This window comes from Haliotis asinina, chromosome 4 (genome assembly GCF_037392515.1).
Source record: "Haliotis asinina isolate JCU_RB_2024 chromosome 4, JCU_Hal_asi_v2, whole genome shotgun sequence".
Taxonomy (NCBI): Eukaryota; Metazoa; Mollusca; class Gastropoda; order Lepetellida; family Haliotidae; genus Haliotis; species Haliotis asinina.
Window position 1 is genome coordinate 24,725,327 of NC_090283.1, and position 23,911 is coordinate 24,749,237.

The 23,911-nt window shown below is 42.5% G+C and overlaps 1 protein-coding gene across 4 annotated transcripts in view; it reads right to left on the bottom strand.

Annotated features, from left to right (window-relative positions):
* Positions 1 to 291: 291 nt before the first annotated feature.
* Positions 292 to 23,911, bottom strand: part of LOC137281414 (uncharacterized) — a 29,578-nt gene continuing 5,958 nt past the window's right edge. For 3 of the 4 annotated variants that reach the window (XM_067812626.1, XM_067812627.1, XM_067812625.1), the window contains exons 2-12: positions 13,396 to 13,519; positions 11,390 to 11,489; positions 10,551 to 10,641; positions 10,094 to 10,233; positions 9,363 to 9,462; positions 7,273 to 7,476; positions 5,571 to 5,735; positions 4,541 to 4,606; positions 3,817 to 3,888; positions 2,501 to 2,620; positions 292 to 1,755 (exon numbers count right to left, since the gene is read on the bottom strand). In XM_067812626.1, the coding sequence (XP_067668727.1) occupies positions 1,660 to 1,755; positions 2,501 to 2,620; positions 3,817 to 3,888; positions 4,541 to 4,606; positions 5,571 to 5,735; positions 7,273 to 7,476; positions 9,363 to 9,462; positions 10,094 to 10,233; positions 10,551 to 10,641; positions 11,390 to 11,489; positions 13,396 to 13,519 (1,278 nt within the window). In that variant the 3' untranslated portion in view covers positions 292 to 1,659. Of the gene's footprint in view, positions 1,756 to 2,500; positions 2,621 to 3,816; positions 3,889 to 4,540; positions 4,607 to 5,570; positions 5,736 to 7,272; positions 7,477 to 9,362; positions 9,463 to 10,093; positions 10,234 to 10,550; positions 10,642 to 11,389; positions 11,490 to 13,395; positions 13,520 to 15,507; positions 15,725 to 23,911 lie in introns of those variants that run through there. The other variant, XM_067812628.1, reaches the window with a different exon arrangement.

Below are 23,911 nucleotides of genomic sequence, written 5' to 3' on the forward strand. Positions count from 1 at the left end.
CAGGTAAATTGACAGGCGTCTCCTCCTTGTTATTGTTAAAAGGTATACTCACTCACTCATTCACTCACTACATGTTGTTCCTTACATTTCAGAGATGGTGGGTAGTCTCGTGGTTGAGGTGTTCGCTCGTCACGCCGAAGGCCCACGTTCGATTCCCCACATGGGTATAATGTGTGAAGTCCATTTTCCATTTCTGGTGTCCCTCACCGTAATATTGCTTGTATATTGCTAATGACGACGTACAACTAAACTCACTGACTATTTTTCTGGATAAGATAAGCACAACGAACATTTCAACACTGTAGCTGGGGCATGTATTTAATTCATAGATAATACGCATCTACATCACTTCAAATATAATGAATAATCATGACAATAGTATATAACATGTAAAACGTATATAACAATCAACAGCAGTGTAAGCATCCACATTAAATTTTGTGTCGATGGCAGAAAAGATGTGACAATTTGATTGTGATGAGTATTATTTGCAGATCCCTTGAGGTGTGAAATGCCTATGTGGCTGAGTTTAGCCAAACTACAGTGCCCGTGGTAGGGAGACAGGAAACGTGAGAGGAGAGGAGAGATTAGAGCAGAAATGAGTAATGCAGTAATGCGAGTCTCACTACCACTATGAACAGAAGCAGGTAGGAGGGGGTCGTGAGGGCATGGAGATATCGGCTATGATAATTCCATAGGGGAGTTCAAGTAGGGAGGTACACGGAATGTCCTGACATACATAACAATATCCAGCCCTTTCGCTGGATAAAAGCAAAAACATATCTTTGAGATGACCCCTTGTACCAATAGGCGGCGTAGGCATTTCATGCTAGGTGCGTCAACGGTCCCCGTCATACCCAGCTGAGCATCCAAATTGTCATCTATAGTCTATGTAACATTATCAGCAGCTACTCGTATTTTTCAGTTTTGCCCGATTATACGAGTGAACATGCTCTTACTGGATATGCCCTAAAAGCATCCAAGTGAATGCTAAAAGCATCCAAGTGAATGCCCTGTTAGAAACGAGAGAGAGAATGCCCTGTTAGAGAGAGAGAGAGAGAGAGAGAGAGAGAGAGAGAGAGAGAGAGAGAGAGAGAGAGCCTTAACCTTAACCTTAACAGCCTTTCTTTAACATTGCACTAAGGTTACCTTAGTGACTTATGACAGTCTTAGCGCCTTGTGGAAGGAAGCTCAGATCAACAAATAGTCGGTTTTATAACCATACACCTATTTGATGTAGGCATGAGACAAGTCACGAGGAAGGACAATCGTCACTGAAGTGTATTTACTTCTTCCCACTTGCTGTCGAATGCCCTAAAGTATATACACATGTCACCCCACTCGGTTTTCACCGGTATCATTCTCATTGATTTCATTCGGGTCTAACAAGCTTTTTCAGTAGCACGATTCATCCGTAACTACTCGTTCCTTTCCGTGTCCTACAAGAATGCCGGAATGACACGAGTAGTTACGAATGTAACACGATTGTCCCAGATCAGCACGAGTAGTCACGAATGGACTGATTGTTGAACACTATTCGTAACATATCGTGTCATTCCGGCAACCCACGAAAAGAGGCGAGTAGTTACGAATGTGTTGAACACTTCGTTGGGTTGTAGAATCGGATGATGTAGAGTCAATGATGTCTTTCCTGATTGGTCAGTGGCCGTCTGAGATGTTGCTACCAGTGGAGCTGCAGCTTGTATAGCGGTCACGGAAACTCCGCCGTCTTTCGTTGTAAAAATTCGTAGAGGACTAAAAAGAAAATAGCCTGGATATAAATTCCTTTATAATATTTCCCAAACCATGCAATCATTGAAGAGTATGTAATCGTTTTTCAATCACTGTTAATTGAATTGGAAACGTCAGCGAACCCCGTCATTTCGGCGGGCTGTCGTGCCACATCGTGGTATAGATACCGTAATTCGCCTAATAACGGCCGGTTCTCTCATAGGTGCCAGGCATCTAATGAGTGCCAGGTGTTTATTAGAGGAAATACGGCACCCATCAAACTTGCGTAAATAGACTACGCCATTCACTATTTCGAATTCCACCGGTCTACAACTATTGCTACTACTACTATCACTGGAGTGAACAAGTGAGTTAATATTTAACTTGATATCGGCAATATTTCAGCCATATCAAGACGAGTACTATCATTGGATAGGATCTTGTGACTGAGTATGTTTTAATTCAGGGTTTAGCAATACTCCAGCAATATCACGGCGGGGTAGACCAGAAATGGGTCGTCGTCGGTGTGATGAGCTGGCTTTAACCACTTGGCTAACACGTCGCCCTTAGAATTTGGAACTCAAAACCCCGCTTATTTGGCAGTCGTTTTGTCTGACAAGACGTTTATAGCTCTCGACTGTGGTAGATGTTAACATAACATGACCGTCACGTGCGCGGTCGCCATACAGATACCAGCTTGAAAATGGGGTTATCGGGGTTTATAGCTAAACGTTCCAAGATGATAATGGGGAGATAACTCTGTGCCTACCGTGATGATTTTCTTCTGAATGCTGGCTTGTGTACTGGTGACTGGCTTCAGACAACGCACTTCTTCGTATCTTTTATAATATCTGTCAAAAAGCTTTTGGATAACTCGCTCCTCCACCAACTGAAAATATTTTTAAAATGTTGTTTACAAATCTTGCAGTGGCAAACAGACTGATAACATGTTGAAGCAAATAGGTTATGAAACATTTCAAACGCGTTTCTACGACTGAAAGTGAGTGAGTTTAGTTTTACGCCTCACTTGGCAACATTCCAGCAATATCGCTTCAGGGGACACAAGAAACTGGCTTCACACATTGCACTCATGTGGGAAATAGAACCCGGACCTTTGGCGTGACGAGCGAACGCTTTAATCACTATAGGCTACCCCACCGCCCCAATGACTGAAATTAGCTACACAATAGATTACTATGGTCAAGCTAGTGTCTAGAATATAGACTTAGGCGACATCCATCACTTTGAATGGTTTGGTTGGTTGGTTTGTCGTTTAACGCCGCACTCTGCTATTTCGCAGCAAAGTGACGGCAGTCTGTACATTACCGAACCACGACCGGACAGTCTACTGATTAACAACACGAGCTGGGCTACGAAGGAATGTGTGAACCAAGTCAGCGAGCCTGACCATCTGATTCCGTTTGTCGTCTCTTAGAACAAGCATGGGTTGCTGAAGACCAGTTCTAACAAAGATCTGATTTCCCACAGTAGAGAAATGTGGCACCGGAAATGGTTGCGTTTACTAAAACTCGCTCACTGTGGGACACTTATGAAAGGGGTGGTGGGGTAGCGTAGTGATTTAAGTGTTCGCTCGTCACTCCAAAGGCCCGGGTTCGATTCCCCATATGGGTACCATAAGTGAAGCCCATTTCTGATGTCCACCGCCGCGATATTGCTGGAATATTGCAAAAAGGCAGCGTAAATCTAAACTCACACTTATGAGTCAGTTGGCTTGATTAGAAATCATGTTTAAGAAGTGAATCAGACACACGAGATTTTCTTAGTCGCTTGCTGACTTTCGCCTACAATAATCACTAAAAAGATTCATAACTTTACACAATAGAGAGAAGAGGGAAAATCGAATACACATTCATAGATTCCCGGTGTGTCAAAGGGTCGCAACTCTTCACAGTAAATTGTGATGTCCAAGACGGCTATGCCACGCATTCGTTCCAGGCTGTAGACCTTCGAAGCTCTTTTAGCGTTAAGATCGTCGTAAGTTAATGTTAATGTATGACATTTGCGGTTATCTTATTGTTGAGAGAACTTCGAAAATCAAGGCCCTGGTCATCAATGTGGTCATACCTTTGCGTCACACAAGGAGAGAATGACATCCTCAGACATTAACCGCGGAACGTCCTCACCACGATTGGAAAGCTGCAGCAGCAGAAATGCACTTCGTCAAGAATGTCCAGAGTCATCTCATCAATCATGTCAATATACACTTGTGGAGTTGTTTCAAAGGCATTTAGAAGTTGGAGGAATCAAACTAAAAGTGCTTGTATAAATTACACTTGTGGAGCACATCAACAACCACTTCGTCAAGCATGTCCAGAATCATCGCACCACTCATGTCAATATACACTTGTGGAGCACACCAGCATTACTTCGTCAAGCATGTCCACAAACACTTTGTCAAACATGTCGAGATTCACACCATCAAGCATGTCAATACACACACCCCTTCAAGCATATCCACAATCACCTTGTCAAGTATGTCAATAGTCCGTTCGTAAACCATGTCCACATTCAATTCGCAAGACATGTGCATATCCACCCTGCCATACGCATGTCCACGATCACATCATCAAGCATGTCAATGCACCTCGTTAATCATGTGCACAATCACATTGTCAAGCATGTGAATATTCACTTTGACATGTGTTTCTACATTCATTTTTCCGAGCATTCCCACGATCACCCCATCAAGCATGGCCATATTCACATTATAGACATTCATCACGTCATCTGGCAAATCTGTTTTTACCAGATCAAGCATGCCAGTTCAGCACCAGTAGCATTTACTCACATCATCAAGCATGTCCATCGAGGATGATTGACGTAGCGTCCCCACGTGACCATTTGTTGTCGACTCCTGTAAACACAAAGATGGATACGCATGTATGTGATGTGACAATGCAGAACACAAAGTGCTGTCCCATGTCTACCGGGACGTAAATAAACAAATGTGTCAACAACACGACCCGCCTCCGTAACGGAAACCACGACGACACTCAGTCTTGTTCATTGTCATGTGAACCTCCCACTCACTCTCAAGTTCAAAACATTTCCCCAGCTTTACAAATATTTGTTTGTTGCTGCTGCACTCAGCAGTCTTCTGTAAACTAGTGATTGATATTACGAGCATCGATCTACACAATCTGGATACGATGACATGCATTAACCATGGCACTCTATCCCAATTGTGATAATCGACGTCCATCAATCGCTGGATTTTCTGGCCTAGGCTCGATTATTTACACATGGCAGTCATATAGGTGGTACACAGACAAGTGCGGTGATAAACAAGATTCAACACAACCATGCGCCTTTATCTTGTTTACGTAAACTGAGTCTCAACTACATATTTTAGTCTGTGGATTTGAAAGAAATAAATGTATGCATTACTACAGCCACAGAAAACAGTCCCACGTCCTCACATATTCAAGAGACCTGACCCGTGAAGATCCGGGTTAAAACTGATCTTCAGTGACCCATGCTTGTCGCATGAGGGGTTCTCGGTCAGACCCGATGACTTGGTGGCCACATGTCATGTATCGAATTAAGTAAGTCGATGCTCATACAATTGGGGGTGGGGTGGGGTGGGGTGGGGTGGGGTGGCGGTGGGGTAGCCTAGTGGTTAAAGCGTTCGCCCGTCACGCCGAAGACCCGGGTTCGATTCCCCACATGGGTACATTGTGTGAAGCCCATTTTCTGGTGTCCCCCGCCGTGATATTGCTGGAATACTGCTAAAAAGCGGCGTAAAACTACACTCACTCACTCACTCATACAATTGGGATGTCTGCTCCAAGACTCACTCACTAATTCAAATGACTTACTCGCTCAAGGATGGCCACAATCTGCCTCTTGATGTCAATCATCTCATGGTGTTTGTTCTGCAGCTCAATGTTGAAGTGGAAGACACGCAGCTCGCGCCCAACGTGCTTCAAGCACTCACAACACACGCGGTAGTTACGCCATATCTCCGCCATGTTTGATACGTCCTGAGGAAGATGAAGCCATGATATTACTGAAACAATTCGACTCTTTGATCGAGGCTTGATTGAAATGTAACTACATGTATCGGAAACTCCCAGGAACTTGTGTCGCTTAGAAACGGCGTTCGAAAGCCATATAGGTGTTTAGACCCTACCCTAGTACTACATGAAAGGAAAGGGATATAACGAAGAAACCACTCCCTCCTCGATCAAAGTTACATGTCATCATGTAAAACGGATCGACGGCCAGATGATTTCCCTACAAAATGACCTATAAATGGTCAGAATCTGATCATTATTTCAAACGTTGTACCCCACGAATCATCGAAAACAGGTACCTCCGCAATTTCACGCCAAAATCATGGATCACCCAAAACGGCGAAAACTCACCTTTTGAATTCGTTTATTAATTACAGTCACGTTGACAGCACCAGCGCTGGGATGGATTCGATCAGCTGCGGCATTCCGCTGGTCGGAAAACTTATTGCAACATCTACATGTCATTTTCTTGACAGTAAGCAGCCATTTTCACCCAAATCGCTGGCAGTCCTACTCACTTGTCGGCCGTAAGTGACCTTGACATTCAAGTGAACTGAGCAGATCCGCACAAATAGTCGCGGGCCATCCGATTGTTTGGAAATAAGATATACAGTGGGAATGGCCAATCGGATGGCCCGAGTTCCGTTGGGCTCGATGGGGTATATTTTTAAAAATATTTTAGGCGGTGACATGTAACTTTGATCGAGGAGGGATTGGTTTCTTCGTTACACTTTCATATATACTAGGGTAAGGTCTATATACCTATATATGTATTATGTCTTTCAAACGCCGTTTCTAAGCGATACAAGACCCTGTGTCAGGAACTGAGGCCTCCAATACCTTAATCCACATTTAACAACTTATGAGACGAAGATCTCAACATACTGAACAGCAAAAAGAAACGCAAGTAACCACCCGTGTTTATGTCTCTATTTAAAAAAAGTTGACAAAAAGTTGCGTTTCTTTTGCTCTTCGGTATATGGACTGGACCAGTTTATCAAGTTTCTTTTGTTTTTTTATTCATGTGGGTAATCAGTAAAAGGGAGCAAATGCTGGACCATCATTGGACGATATCAGATTACAAGTATGTGCCTTGAGAGCATGTTCAACGTGTCGAGCAAATTTGCCTAGTTCGATTTGCACAATCGGGACAGAAACTCCGATTACCATGTTTTTTTGTTGCCTTCTTCAACTTTTCATCAATTAACAACAAGTTTCATTCAGATATAAGATATCCTCCTAGCTCTTTTTCATGGTATCCCAACTGCGTAGACTGATGCTCATTCTGTTGATCACCGGACTGTCTGATCCAGACTCCATTACTTACAAACTGCCGTCATAAAGCTGTAATATTGCCGAGTGAGGCGTTACACAACAAACAAACAAATACACTCGTCCTAAAAGCCGTTTCAAAGAGGAAGGTAATGATGCGTTGACCTTGACCTCCGGCGACGGTGAGATATCAAACCTATCACTTGTATATAATGGGAAAGGGGAGTCTTACGGTTCCAGGCTGAATGACGTCCATGTCAGGCCTAGCCCGTCCCTTGTCACTCTGATGCACAGTACCCCGTGGGTAGAAGACCACTAGGTCCTTACAGGAACACGTCTTGCAGAAGATCTCGTCACACACCACGCACTGCTTCCGGTCACTGGGTACGAACAGGTCCTTCTCACAATGGCTGCAGAACGTCTTTCTCTTGGCAATCTTGAAATGAAATTATGAACCGACATTCAAAACTTCAAGATTAGAGTCTATTCAAATTAGTACTGAGGTACTGTCGGAAATAGAAAAAAGTCTTTTTTCACATTTATATCTACTATTTATGTGTAATAGTTGATGAGTAAGTGTGAAATATCTGTTAAAATAAATTTGGCCTAACTACGTATTAATCAGCGACAGATACGGCCTGGACTGTGGCACACACACGCACGAACACACGCACACACACACACACACACACTCTCTCTCTCTCTCTCTCTCTCCCTCTCTCTCTCTCTAACCCCCCCCCCCCAAAAAAAAAAACAAACCAAAACAAAAAAAAAAAACAAAAAAAAAAAACGCGAAAAACAAAAAAAAAAAATAAAAAAATAGTAGCCCAGGGGCTTCTAAACGAGAGGACGTGCTTTCGAAAAAGACCCTTGCTGATCTAGTTTAGAGAGAGAGAGAGAGAGAGAGAGAGAGAGAGAGAGAGAGAGAGAGAGAGAGAGAGAGAGAGAGAGAGAGAGAGAGTGTGTGTGTGTGTGTGTGTGTGTGTGTGTGTGCCACAGTCCAGGGTAATCTATATCACAAAATTAGTTACAGCTTATGTCATCGTGATCAGCGGCTGTAACTAATTACTGTGGAAACAGGTGTGTATACTATGCAGAATGTGTCATCTACGGAATCATCACGTTACACCATCAACAACGGCTCTGCCTGACTAGAATATTCACAGTTCATATTTACATATCTCCAATGCACATTTCCCCGTGTCCCGTTTCTCAGAGGAACATGTGTAAGGCTGTAGAGATTACCAAGGGGTGATATGTTGAAACCGTTCTTAACTTCCAGAAATAAATCATACTTCTCGTTATTTACATAAATAATAAATATCAGGTTATTAGTGTTATTTAATTGTCATTTTCTAATTTTATCTACGATTGAATGGGTGAGTAACATTCACCTCGTACAGAGCAGTGTTATATCACCTCGCGGGGAAGGACAGAATTCAGAAATGCGCCATGTTTACACGGCCTAGATGCTGTCATACAGTGAAAAATCGCCCCGTTGTAATAAGATGTGAAACCACAATCGTAGGTTCCTGGGGCGCCAAAGGGAAGCAACTCCGCTATGTGAATTGGTCGCTGTGGACGATTGGGTAAGATGTAGGGCTACAGAGTATGATCATGTGTCTTTTACTTGAAAAAAGACGCAACGAATGGCAAACATGGCCCACAATGAAAAATTTCAGAGTGCAAAGTAACCAGTAAAATCGAATTATTCAAACTAAATCGAACAATCTGATATTTAGGATAACTTTTTTTTCAGGAGAAATCAAAGAATTCTTGTTAAACTTGGTATGATACTTATTGCAATAGTTTCTACAAGGTAATCTGTGGATGGACGTTTTTATTAACACGGCGAAATTGGACAAAACTTTACCAATATTTTATAACGGTATGTGTTATTGAAAACTGGAAATTTACAGACCAACTGACCACGTTCCTAAATGTTAAACCAGTCACGGGTCACAATGATAACGAGTGTCAGACTTAATCCGTGACCAGTAAGCGTAAGCTAACAGAACCAAGGTGCAATGCATGTATCTGTCTCTACGGCTGTTTGTAGTTCACGCTGGTCAAATCACGCGCGTGCCACGTATACTCTCGTGGCATACTCAAGACTGGCCATCGATGCCTTGGTTCATCCAAATGACACCATCGTCTAAATCCATGCCACTCTCCTCCAAACCTACATTGTAATGCTGACGCCGTCGGTTCTAAATGTATTCCCGTGCTTCAAATACTCAATACCACCCGGAAATTGGCCAACACATGATGCTTATCTCCTAACTCATTCATTCATCCATTTATTCATTTATTAATTCTTACCTTTACAGCGTTCTTTAGCTTTGTCTTCATCTGTGTGCTCTTGGATATGTCCACGAGAAACATATCGGAAATTGGCAGACAGACTTTTGGTATCTCACATCTGGAACGAGTCCACGTCATTTTTTTCAGATACAAACGCTATCAAAGATGATAATTTGAATGATTACTGGCTAACAACTTTCTAATCCCAGGAAATCTGAGTGGTATACTTGGCGGGAAGTCGAGAATATAAAACCCGGATGCACACTGATCCACTGACTGGCTTGTAATATTGCAGTGTCTCTTGCAAAGATTGCTATGAGACCTGTACGCGGACTTCTGTAGTATTTGTATGTATTAGCCAAGCGAAGCCACGTTGTTTCATAATGTAGATGTTTTATGTGGATGAGTGGGTGAGTGGGTAAGGGTTTTACGCTTTGCATCAATGTTTCACCTGTGCATGTGCCGGATTTAGACACAATGATCTGGAAATGACTACCAGGAACTCATCCCATTAATCAAATCCCTGAAAAGCCAAGATCCAGCGCATTAGGCGTTGGCTTTCGCTCTTCATTGTATGTTCGGACGTGTACTAGACAGAATACACTGGAGTACGTCATTCGTAACTACTCGCCTCCTTCCGTGACCTACAAGAAAACGAGACGCCATCTGGCTTGCCGAATTCGTAGATACGAATGATGAGTACGTGAGTGAGTGGGTTGAGTGAGTGAGTGACGAAAAAGCGGTCTTACAAAAGTTTCAGTTCTGGTTCCTTTCCCTCAGGGAATTTTCTAGAATGAGCAGCCGACCTCATGTTGAAGAAATCCTGTGTCCAGGACTTCATGCACCCCAGGGCCAAGTCTTCCCCTTCCTTATAGCACGGGAGACATACCTGGGAATAAAAAGCAATTTTCCATTTTCTGTTCTTTTGGTTAATTTATGCATTTCTTTCTGGTGCATATTACAAATAAATATATATTGACTATATAATTTTAAAAAATTAAAGTCAACTAAACAAGGGGTAAAAAATGTGTGATGCCCTTTTCTGCTGTACCCCGCCATGACATTGCTGTAATATTGCTAAAAGCTGCGTAAAACTAAACTCACTCACTCAGACGCACAGGTAATATGTTTTTCTTTTAATAAGACGTTTAATGCTTCCCTTAGGTACCGCCATTGTTGTGAAAACAAGGAGGCCACCCCACTTACCCGATATAGTTCTCCGTCAGGATTCGGAGAGGCGTCGTCGGACAAACGTCGTTGGTAACGACTGCAGTGCGGGCAAAATATCTTACCACACCTGGTACAATGACAAAAAAAGCAATAAAGATTATCTTTTATTTTCCATGACATGAGAATACAAAGGACACTGGGGGATTGCTGTAACTGTTGTCAAGCGAGAAAAGTGTCACAGTAAATAAACAGGAATTAGTTTTATTGACATGTCAGTCATTTAGTGTGTCATGACCAGAGTTACCTGCTAAAAAAGTCAGCTTATCAATGACTTTGAAACTTTTCCTCGGTCCTCTCAAAAAGGAACTTGCAGAGATTGACGAGTGTAAAACTGCACCCTTGTTGGAAAAAGATCGTCACTGTCTAATTCGCCATCCTTTGCGAAAAGGCATTTTATTTCGGTCCATGGGTTGCCGGGTTAGACAGGTACTGTGTACAAACATGAAGATCGGGTTTTCAGCAATACATGCTTGTCGTAAGAGGCGAATGACGGATGACTCCCTGACACGGTTCACCTATGTTGATCATGGGATTGTCTGGTCCAGACTCGTTTTATTAACGCCCGCCGCAACACTGAGCTGAAACATTGCTGAGCGCGGCCTTCAGCAACCCACATGCAAACACAGCCTATAAAAGATCATCGATCATATTTCCATCGTGTTCGAGACAACCGGTATTTCGACGACACATGGTATCCACTATCACTTCTATCCAAACATTTAATTAATTTAATCTTTTTCATTTAGCGACAAGACACGTGCTAAATCGAATTTTTTAGGGTCATGGCTATGATTCGAGACAAACAGAATACGTACATTCGACAATGCTTTTGTCGAAACACCAGGTGAATTTGTTTGTTGCAGCCATTGCACTTCTGACCCAACCGACGTTTGTCCCAGTGGTCACGCGATATTTCTGAAAGGTGAACAGTATATTATGGTATAACACACAGTTACTGCAGCATACACGAGATTAGTGAGTTAGTGAGTGAGTATGGTTTTATGCCGCGTATAGCAATATTCTAGATAAATCCAGGCTGGGGACACCACAAATGGGCTTACACATTGTGTACATGTGGGGAATCGAACGTGGGTCTTCAGTGTGACGACTGAACGTCTTAACCATTAGGCTACCCCACCGTCCACATGTTGACTAACCAACATAACGAGGTTAATATTTCCCGTATTCAATAAATAATGAGTGGTGAATTTGATTTATCTGTTTCGTTTTACTGTTTCCTTTAAAATAAATAAATTCTTAAACCTGTCGAACTTCTACACGTTTTCGTGTGGAGTTTTCCATAGCCTCAAGTGCCATAATTAATGACAGGTTTTATTAATCAACGACATGTATATTTCCTGGGAATAACACACTTTCCAAATTTACAAGAAACGTGTTTTGATTATATCAGATGTAGTATGTGTGACGATTCAATGTACAAAATAGTTCAATCCCTACTAATCCTCCCTACAATATCTCTCCCGATGAGTACACAGTGTAACCTAGAAAGTAACAAACAAATAAAAAAGCAACCAAACAGTACAGTGATCACCAACAGGAGGGAAACTGGGGTACGTTAACAGGCTTCAACCAAAGCAGCGATCTGTACTCATTGGGATCATTATCAGTTTAATGGGTTCAGTTCGGCTTTGAGAAGAACATGTCAAACCTATGACACTAACTTGACACTACTGAAAGAGACTTCAAATGGCCACATACCCTAACAGCATTAAAATGAAAACGAAATGCACTTCCTCGTTGGGGGATAACATGGATAATGCAGGCCAACATTGAAACTGAAAGTGCAGACATAAAAGCTATTTTAATCTAAGAGGTATAAGGGCTTCCGGTTTAGTGACACCACTTCCGGTTTTCTTCGAGAAGGAGAAAGCCCATGGCTGTCTGCTCAACAACTAAAGTGGTCACAATGATGTTTGTGTCATTGACGAGATTGGATTTTTTTCATATTTATGTAAAACTCTACTCTAGTCAACTATTCTATTTAACAAAATCTCTCGAAAGTCAGATGTTAGTTCCCTTAGCCATAAAGTACCATACTAGGACGTTACATCAAGAGTCATGCCAGAATAACCTTACCAACCAATGAAACGAAATTAAGCTGACCGTCCAGCGAGACGCAGATCTGACAGGACTGAATGACCCAGACAGTGCAGATCGAGCCACCCTGACCCCTATCGATCTCCTCATGTTTCTCCCCAGACTGTCATGCTCTACCCATTCATACCCTCAGAGAGTGATTTACTTCCACGTAGGCCACGGCAAATGAATCTTTTTCCGTAGGATTATTCTAACGGTATTTACATTGTGGCTCCTTTTTTTTCAAGTCACCCCAAATCCTGAATGCTCCAGACAAGAGACGTCGTTTCAACTGTATTTCAGTTTTATTATGTGTAAGGCAAAAGGCATGAAATACTACACACTTTTACTACTCTGAGGTACCCCAATCCACCATAAACAAAGTAAAATAAACACAACTAAAACACGGTGCATGGTTCGAAAATGACGGACCCGTGAGGATCCGTGTTAGAATTCGTCTTCAGCAGCCCCAGGTTGTCTTAGAAACGACTCTCACTGATTTGGTTGACACGTCATCGTATCCCAATTGTGTAGAGCGATGCACGTGATATTGGTCACAGGACTTTATGGTCTAGACTCGATTATTTACACACCGCCGCCATACAACTTGAATACTGATGACTGTGGTGTTAAACAACAACCAACCAACCAACCCACTCACTCACCAATCAACCAACCAGCCACGGTGGAAAGCCATAACAGACAACAAAAGGTATTATCATACTTGGTCCACTGTGCTTAGATGGATCTTGAATGTCCTCCGTCGCATCCAGAATATCGGACAGCGAGGCAGATCTCAGTTTGGGCATTTCCTCTGGGTCGCTTTTCCAGATGGACGGCAAAGAGTCCTGCGAACAGAATCAATCACATAACGTACCACTGCCAACTAAGTGAGTGATGTAGTTTTACGCCGCACTCAGCAATATTCCAGCCATATGGCAGCGGTCTGTAAATGATCCAGTCAAATATCAAAGTTTGATAATGAGGACACAACTAGCTTAGTTACAGATTTTTATCATCTGATCCACAGTATTTGAGTCTAATTACCAGCAGATGTGCTTGGGATATATTCTCACACGAAACTCTTATGACAAGCGAACCCTGAAGATCCAGGCTAGAACTGATCTTCAGAAACCCACGGTTGTCATACGAGGCGACAAACACAGGATCGGGGGGTCAGGCTCACTGACTTGGTCGAAACGTCACTGCATGCCAGTTGCGCAGATGAATTGTCACTGGATTGTCTGGTCCAGACTCAACAGTATCCAGACAATCCAGTGATCAACATCGATCTGCGCAACTGGGAATCGGTGACATGTGTCAACTAAGTCAGCGAGCCTGACCACCCGATGCCGTTAGTTGCCTCTTACGACAAGCATAGTCGCCTTTTATGGCAAACATGGGTTGCTGAAGGCCTATTCTACCCTGGACCTTCATGGGACGATAACAACTAAGAAGTCTGACCATCTGATTGTAATTATCGTTGTGATGTATGTAATTGTGGAGTTGTGTCCGCTGAAAACAAGCATACGATAAAGGACCATTAGAATCTCAGCCCCCTCCATGGCTGGTACATTTACCATTATCTCTATTATCCAGCACTTTGTATAAACCGGAGTATTTCTTCAGCCCCATTGAGTGCCAATTTAGAAAGCTTCCACTGTACATATACTGAATGTAACACTTATGTTAATTATCTTGTCTTTGTTGCATTCAGTTTTTATCCCCTTCTCGTGTAATATTCCTGTTGACGACGCTACAAAAATCTGTAAAGAAACGTCGCACACACGAAACAAAAGAAGTTGTCATCCACAAAGTGTGAACAGTATTGTATTTCCCAACTTCTAAAGTGCCTCTCAAAGAAGACAACGTTTCTTAGTATCACATGGAACTGCATATCAAATTTTGACACGGCTATTTTGACAAAACGTATCACGTTGTCGTTATTCCATTCCAAGGTGACAATGCTGGACCACATCTTGCCTAGATCATCACTGACAGTCTTCACGAGATAGCCACATAGAATAATTGTGTGATTTTCTCAGGCGGAGAGCGTACGCCACATTCCTAGCACCTGCTGACAAGCTTGGGGGTACCGCTGCTGGCAATATGGTGGACAATACAAGTGGCAATTATATAACATATGGTATATCGTATGCTATACGTCTACCAACAACTGACGGCACGCGCACACACATCTACATACATACACACACACACACACACACACACACACACATACATACATACATGACCCTTGAAGGTCCCGGGGTAGAATAGGCCTTCAGCAACCCATGCTTGCCATAAAAGGCGACTCAGCTTGTCGTAAGAGGCGACTAACGGGATCGGGTGACTTGGTTGACACATGTCATCGGTTCCCAATTGCTCCGATCGATGCTCATGTTGTTGGTCACTGGATTGTCTGGTCCAGATTCGATTATTTACAGACCGACGCCATATAGCTGGAGTATTGCTGAGTGCGGCGAAAAACTAAAACTCACTCACTCACTCACATACATACATACATACATACATACATACATACATACATACATACATACATACATACATACATACACACACACACATCATACATACATACATGTACATACATGCAAAGCTACCTATCTACATACATGCATACAGACAGACAGACGAACTGTGTGTGCTCAAAACAGCCATCAGTTCATAATACCTGCACATTCATCGCACAATTTACAGATACTTATTAGTAGCAAGACAAAGACGGGTAATACTTCAATACAGATAAACCAATACATAAAACAATCTAATACAGCAATGCATAACAAAACATTTCTTCTACAAACATACTCACTGATGCTAACGGTAACGCTGTCAACACGATAATGCAAAACCGCACTGAGGCCACACAACCAACCCACGCGTGAGTGTCGGTGATGTTGCAAACGCCGGATGTTGATGCTAACAGCAACGTAAAATCAGGCTGGCCTCGTGACGGGTTTTCCAGTAAACACCCATACCAATGATTTCCTTAATCATATTTCATAACAAACTGCAATCAACCCCACTATAAGGAGAAACCTGTGAAGTAAATGTGAAGTCAGCAGATTTACCAGGGAAATTTTAAGTAGCTGGAAATAGTGGAGAGACGGGAAGGTGACTTGCGTAAACTTGTTGTGTGCGGAAGCGACACTATGGCTTCATGATGATGGTGATATTTCAAATATATATGCTGTTTAACGCCGCATTCAGCAATACTCCAGCCATCTAGGTACTTAAATGAGTTTAGTTTTTCGTCGTTTTTTATCATAGGTATATCGCGAGGTGGGACACCAGAAATGGGCTTGACACATTGTGAGGGGAAACGAAACCGGACCTTCGATGTGACGAGCGAAAGCCCTAACCAACCACCGCAGCCCGTAAATAATTGATTCTGGGCCAGACATTCCAGTGATCAACAACATCAGCATCGATATACGCAAAGGGGATGCAATCACATGGTGGCTACTCGATCCCCTTGTCCGCCTGTTATAAGCATGGGTTGCGAGAGACGCTTGATACCTGGAAGATATTGTTGTAAAGAAATTGAGCGGCACATTGAAATATTGCTGAAAGTCACTCACTCGTCTGTTCACGCTACGCACATGCAATTATTCTGTTTCATTCCGATTGGCTGAATATATCGTTGAGTGAGTGAGTTTGGGCTCACGCCTTCCCGCCATTCCTGTATTGTACAATATGAGGAATAAAAAACAAATGATCCTATTTCTTAAACAGTTTGGAAAAAGTATGTTAAATAACATATCTGGTGCAAGAAATTGTGTTTTAATCATAGAAGATATTAGTTGTAAAACAGAATAATATTACAATGTGTATGAAGCTATCAGTTACCACCCGCTCACTGTTGTCTTTCGCTCTAACAGAATATAAAAGTAGGCCCCATGATGGACTTGCAGCACCGATTCCATCGATTAGGAAGGAATACACACGGTTTGTTCAAAATAGCCTCTGTTCGCCAAGCAGAAAATGGGTACCCGGCAGTATAGGCCACTTGAGCATTAATCACCTTCTAGAGTCTCACAGGCATCTTGGGTTATCCCGGGTAATAATAATCAGATTGTCCGGTCTGAACACGACACGATGCCTGGAATGGCGCGTTCTATACTCTGCATATAAAACAAATAATCAGATGAACTTAATTCCAAGAATTCCTCCGATCATGACGTAACCGTTTAATAACACTGCAGTTTTCCTCACATGCATTCCGCATACATTCACGACATACCGAATGTAGATAGGTTATCTCGGAGCAGTTCTGCATACTGCGAAATATGGCTTTGCTGGTGCTTGGAGATACCCTCCATTTTTTGTTGTTGTTTAACGCCCCACTCAAAATTATTCCAGATATATGTCGGCGATCTGTAAATAATCGAGTCTGGATCAGGCAACCTAAGCTATAGTCATATAAAAGAAAGAAAATGAAACGCACACGTGTTTTCTGCATTTCATGTCAATATAATATCATTTTGACAGCAGGCGACATTAAGATAATTCCCATGTTTGAATCCATGATTATGTCGTGATTGTTGTGTTCTAGTATATTGCTGCAAACACATCCCAAAATGTTGTTTGTACGCGCTTGTCATAAAAAATGAAATGACAAATTAAAAATACAAGCAGAAAGCGAATTCCATGTAATGCACGTGCAGTGAATCCGAAATATGACATCGACTATAAAAGGCCAAAACAAATCTGTCATTTCTTTACGAAATTTACAACGTAAATGAAGATAACAAATGTCAAGACTGAATGCTACTGATCGAGCTATCGCAATTGGACGTTTGGAATCAGGCCAGTCTCAGTCTGCCGTTGCAAGACATTTCAGCGAACATCACAGCAACATAACCCGATCGTAGCATGATTCACCCGTCTGTTTGTCCGTTTTCTCTATCACCGTTTTGCTATAGCAACGGACACTGCATGACAGGTGTTTGGGTTTAGGCGAATTTCCTCCATCCATGTTAAAGCTTAATCGAGTTATTTACACCTAAATACATTTAATACTTTTCCTTATTTTTTTAAAGAATTTAGTTACTCGTACGTGTGAAGAATACCTCGTGTGGACAAGTTGAAGAAAAAAGTCTCGTTTTGAACAGTTTTAAATATTACACGTTTCGTAATTGTGTACTGACAACACCGACCCCACGACGCTCTGGGCAGGATACTTGCAAACCGAGGAGTGAGTTTTAGTTTTACGCCGCACTCAGCAATATTCTAGCCATATGGCGGCGGTCTGTAAATAATCGAGCCAAGACCAGGCAATCCAGTGATCAACAGCATGAGCACCGATCTGAGCAACTGGGAACCGTGTGATATGTGTCAGCGAGTTCTACCACTCGATCCCGTTAGTCGCCTCTTACGACAACCATAATCGTCTTTTTGCAGCATGGGTTGCTGAAGGTCGATTCTACCTTCACGGGCCACAAAACATTTGAATTATAAAATCCCTTCGATAAGGTAGAGTAAGCAACATTCTAAACATGACAACAAGGAAAGTACCTGGACACTGTTTTACTGTAAGCCCGATATTTTGCAAAGCTTTGTATTTAAATAGTATTGAGGGCTTACCCAACGTTTTAGCAACAATCATGTGTAAGCCCGGGCTTTCTTCATAATGGAAGCTACGCCCCTGATAAATCAATATAGAAACGGGCATGGGGAACTTTTGATATCTAGACAAACACCATCCTTTCACCGATTGTAGTCAAGTTTAGTCAAACCTGAAAAACGTAGTATGAAGTAGTTTATCATATACACTTCGTCAACCCCCATGCAGGGGGGAAATTTCGGATCAAATCACTACGATTATGTCCCCTGAAGGTCCGGGGTAGAATAGGCCTTCAGCAACCCATGCTTGCCATGAAAGGCAACTATCGTAAGAGGCGACTGACGGGATCGGGTGGTCAGGCTCGCTGACTTGGTTGACACATGTCATCGGTTCCCAGCTGTGCCGATCGATGCTCATGTTGTTGGTCACTGGATTGTCTGGTCCAGACTCGATTATTTACAGACCGCCGCCACATAGCTGGAATATTGCTGAGTGCGGCGTAAAACTAAACTCACTCACTCACTGCGAATGTGGCTATTGAATCACTAACAGCAGTTTGAGGTTTTGTAATGGAGGCCGGTTGTGTCGGGTAACCTCCTTGTGTCGCACATTAATGGCTGTGGATATTCCATCATTTTGCTCGATGCACGGAGAAGTCCGGCTGACCTATAATACTTGCAAACGGGTTATACTAATTGTACAAACAAAACTTCCTGGTTAATTCTGTTCCCGTTTATGTTCTTTTGAACTGTGGGAAGTGATACATGATTCTGAATCCCGTCATTCAATCTATGTTCCGAGTCAGAATACCTAGGACTGGGTTTCCGATTCCGGGTTCATTTCAAGGAAGGTAATAATTGTGCATGTGTGAAATAGAGCATCAATTAAAAAGTGAAATTCGAAAGGACCTGATGTAACTGACAATCCCTGTTACGAAAAACATGCTTATTCATGTTAAGTAAGGTATTACAGCGTATTCTTATGTAAGGTTTTCCCAGTAATGACAAACCGGAAGTGGTGGACCAAATCATCGCCCGGATACACAACTATTGACATGATGTCAGACGGGACTCTGGACACTATGTCGATGTACAAACGTACACCGATATTATGTTCCGAAAGTGGACAAACGACGACATTTAGTTGGTACCAAATACACGAGGGGTTCGACAAATTGAAAGGAAACAGAAAGTACATTATGTGGAGGCACCCCATTGCTGTCTACAACAGAAAACGATTACTTTGAAGGAATATGGCAACATATCAGCTCTCTCTCGGAACTATGGCAACATATTAAGACCCGTGGTAACACATCGGCGCTGTTGTAATATGTCGGCACCGTGGTAACACATCTACACACCTGGTAACATATCAACACACCTGGTAACATATCTGTCGGCGCTGTGGTAACATATCAACACATTTGGTAACATATCTTTCGGCGCTGTCATAACATATAAGTACCTCTGGTAACATATCGCCTCTCAGCACTGTGGTAACATATCAACACACCTAGTAACATATCGACTCTATCGGCACTGAAGTAACATATTAACACACCCTTTAACATATCGGTTCCCTCGGCATTGTGATAACAAATCAACACAGTTGGTAACATATCGACTCTCTCTGCACTGTGGTAACAAATCCACACACCTAGTAACATATCGACTCTCAGCACTGTGGTAATATATCAACACACCTAGTAACATATCGGCACTGTGGTAACAAATCAACACACCTGGTAACATATCGGCACTGTGGTAACATATCGGTTTCTCAAAATATACGTAACTCCATATTCTTTTGACGGCCCATGATTGATCTCACTAGTGACATAAAACTCGCAACAAGCGACTACTATGAACGGAATATCACCTGCTTTAGCAGATTTAACGTTGTTCCCACCGCAGCATAATTTACTGTTATACACGCCCATGCACGCTCTCTAGCAAGAATCAAGCTTCGGGGCACGCTGACCACGGGATTGATACATGTTTCACAGTACAGAGCGTACCAGGTATCGGGAAACTGGTCCTACCAAATAACTGTTGATATACTACAGACAAAAAGGATGGAAACATCCTAAAATTAAAACAGCGAAAAACAAGGTACTGAAGCACAGCAACACAATGTTTGATTCAAACGACCAAACACAACATTCTGGGGAAATCATACAGACAAATTTTTGTCAGGTCCGAAACTTAAAAACTCTTTCTGCCTCTTTGAGGGTTCCTCTGCATGATTTGTTTTGAAACGTTTAATCGGTTAGATAATTCAAGAAACGAAAGAGGTTTGTGATTGGCACACTCAACTTCCAAGCGTAGACACCTGATTGGATAAAAAGCCAGCGAAGGCAGGTAACAAAATTGTCGGGCCGAGCCGTGGATGCATAAAGGGTAGAGCGGAGATTTATCGGAACTTATACTCTGGGGATATCGGTAATGCATGGTTACAAACACCAGCACACACACAGCTATCTTTGTTCATTAACAGTCATGCCTATCCGTGATTATGAGTCAGATGGAGTGCTATAGTCTCTATGAGGAAACCACTGTTTCTGGTATTAAACCTCCCAGTAATAATGATGAATCTTTCAAAAGTTCATTATCTTCATCCTTTTTTACTTTTGGGCGCTGGGAAGCTTAGTGGTTAAAGCGTTCGCTCATCACTTCGACCTGGTTCGAATCCTCACATAGGTGCAATGTGCGGTGTCCCCCGCCGAGATATTGCTGTAAAATCGCTAAGAGCGGCATAAAAACATAGTCACTCACTGTTGGACTTTCCTTCTACATCAGGCTGACACAGACTGAGGGAAATCTGAAATAATTTCTTCAGACATCGTTTACGGCGCTTTCAGCCCAGCCATGTCACAGCCGTGCAAGACGAATGTAATAGGTATAACTGACTCCATTAGACTGTGCCAGACAACTGTGAGTGTGTATAAAATGTCACTCGAGTCCAGACAATAGGATTTTAACGATTCTCCTTTTCCTGAAAATGTTTGAATAATTCATCGTACTTCAGTCTGTTGAAACAGATGGTCAGTGAGTGAGTGAGTGAGTGAGTGAGTGAGTGAGTTTAATTTGCTCTCAGCTATATTACAGTCATTTGGCAGCGGTTTGTAAATACTATACTCTTAAAAAATCTAGGGAGACTGTACTTTCAATGCACGACTGTAGAAATTGGGGGATATATGGGATTGAATCAATGTCGATACAATAATAATGGATGTTTTGAGAATGCATCACCACATGGATTTCATTCAAAGCAAAGCTGTTCGTCCAGTTATCCCCCTTGTTAGGTGACTGGAGTATGCCATGAAAATTTCAGGCTTACAATTTTTACAGTCAGTAGTGAGTGATCTCACCCTGAAAACCCTGACCATGCACAGATGCAAGTGCTCTATGGTCTACAGTGAGTTATCGACCTGCCTGAAAAACGTCAAGATTCATAGTAACACCCCATGCACGTGTAGGAGGCTCTCAGGTTTTGCACGTGCTTTCCATGCATTGTGTTTGCGTGTGGTGATAACGTGAAATGATGCTGCATACACAAGATGAACGTCATTGTAACGTTCTTCAACGGGTTTTCCTTCTACCTGACTTCAAAGTTCAGGTTCCCCAATGTGTTTTGAAGAGTATATATTCTGAACCAGACAATCCAGCGTTCAACAGCAGAAATAGTTACGTAATGGCTCGAGTGTACAGGTTGGAGAAATGGGTCTTGTTTTGAAAAATTCTGAATTTCACATCGTGTAAATTTCGCAAGGCTCAACCACGTCAGTGAACCTAACCACCCGATACCGTGAGTCGCCTCTCGAGAAAAACATTGGTTGCTGAAGAGCAATTCTAAACCGGATCTTCACGGGATTGAAACTACTTGGCACATAAGATTTATAATATTTATAATATTTATGTAATTAAATATAAAGCTGATAGTTAGAAAATATATCTTGTGACCCGGGGAAATTAAATATTCCAAATATAGATATGAGATATGTTGACAATAATCAGAAATTTTAACCGTATTTAGCTCGTGGAGTACAATGATCAAGATTGGTCTGACCACGATTGGTCTTTAGCCTTTAGGTTATCTTGCCTGTAATAAATGCTCTTTTCATTATACCTACCTACCTACCTTACCTACCTACCTACCTTACCTACCTACCTACCTACCTTACCTACCTACCTACCTACCTACCTACCTACCTTACCTACCTACCTACCTACCTACCTACCTACCTGCCTGCCTGCCTGCCTGCCTGCCTGCCTGCCTGCCTGCCTGCCTGCCTGCCTGCCTGCCTGCCTGCCTGCCTACCTACCTACCTACCTTACCTACCCACCCACCCACCTACCTACCTACCTACCTACCTACAGTCAAGTATGTTTTTATGATCATCACTAAGGCTTCTAACTGTCCGGCAAGTGCATCCTCGTGAAACAAATCCCGCGCAATTCTGCCTCAGCTAATCCTCACTTCCTCTACAATGATAACATCCACCATCCCTACCCAACAAAACCCCTACAACAAAATGTACATGGATCCAACCACCCCACCCCACAACAAAACTTTCATTGATCTAACAACCAGATCCTACAACAAATGTATCACTGGTCCAACCACCCCACTCCACAACAGAATTCTCACTGATCCAACCACAAAATCCTACAACAGAATTCTCACTGATCCAACCACATTACTCCACAACAGAATTCTCACAGATCCAGCCACTCTGTCCTACAACAGAATTCACATTGATCCAACCATCCTACAACTACATTCTCACAGATCCAACCACGAGATCCTACAACAAATTTCTCACTAATCCAACCATCCTTTCCCCATAATTCTCACAGACCCAACTACCCCCTCTCACAACAAAATTCTCACTGACCCAACCACCCCATCCCAGAACAAAATACTCACAGATCTAATCACCCGATCCTACAACAAATTTCTCACTAATCCAACCATCCTTTCCCACAACAAAATCCTAACAGATCCAACCACCGCCTCTCACAACAACATTCCCACTGATCTAACCACCCCACAACAAAATTCTCACTGATCCAACCACCCTTCTCCACAACAAAAGTCTCACTGATCCAACCACCCTCTCTCACAACAAAATTTCCACTGGTCCAACCATCCCACTCCACAACAACATCATCAAAGATCCAACCACCCTCTCTCACAACAAAATTCTCACTGATCCAACCACACCACAACAAAGTCCTCACAGATCCAACCACCCCACAACAAAATTCTCACAGATCCAACCACCCGATCCTACAACAAAATTCACACTAGTCCAACCACCCCACAACAAGATTCTCACTGATCCAACCACCCTACAACAATACAATTTATTCTCACAGATCAAACCAACCCATACTAAAATCCTCACAGATTCAACCACCCCACAACAAAATCCTCACATATTCAACCACCCCACAACAAAATTCTCACAGATCAAACCACCCCATAACAAAATCCTCACAGATCCAACCACCCGATCCTACAACTAAATTCTCACAGATCCAAGTACCCCACGACACAACAAAATTCTTAAAGATCCAAGCACCCTATCTGACGAAAACGAAATGAACACTGATGCTACCACTCAACCAAACAATAAAAATTACGC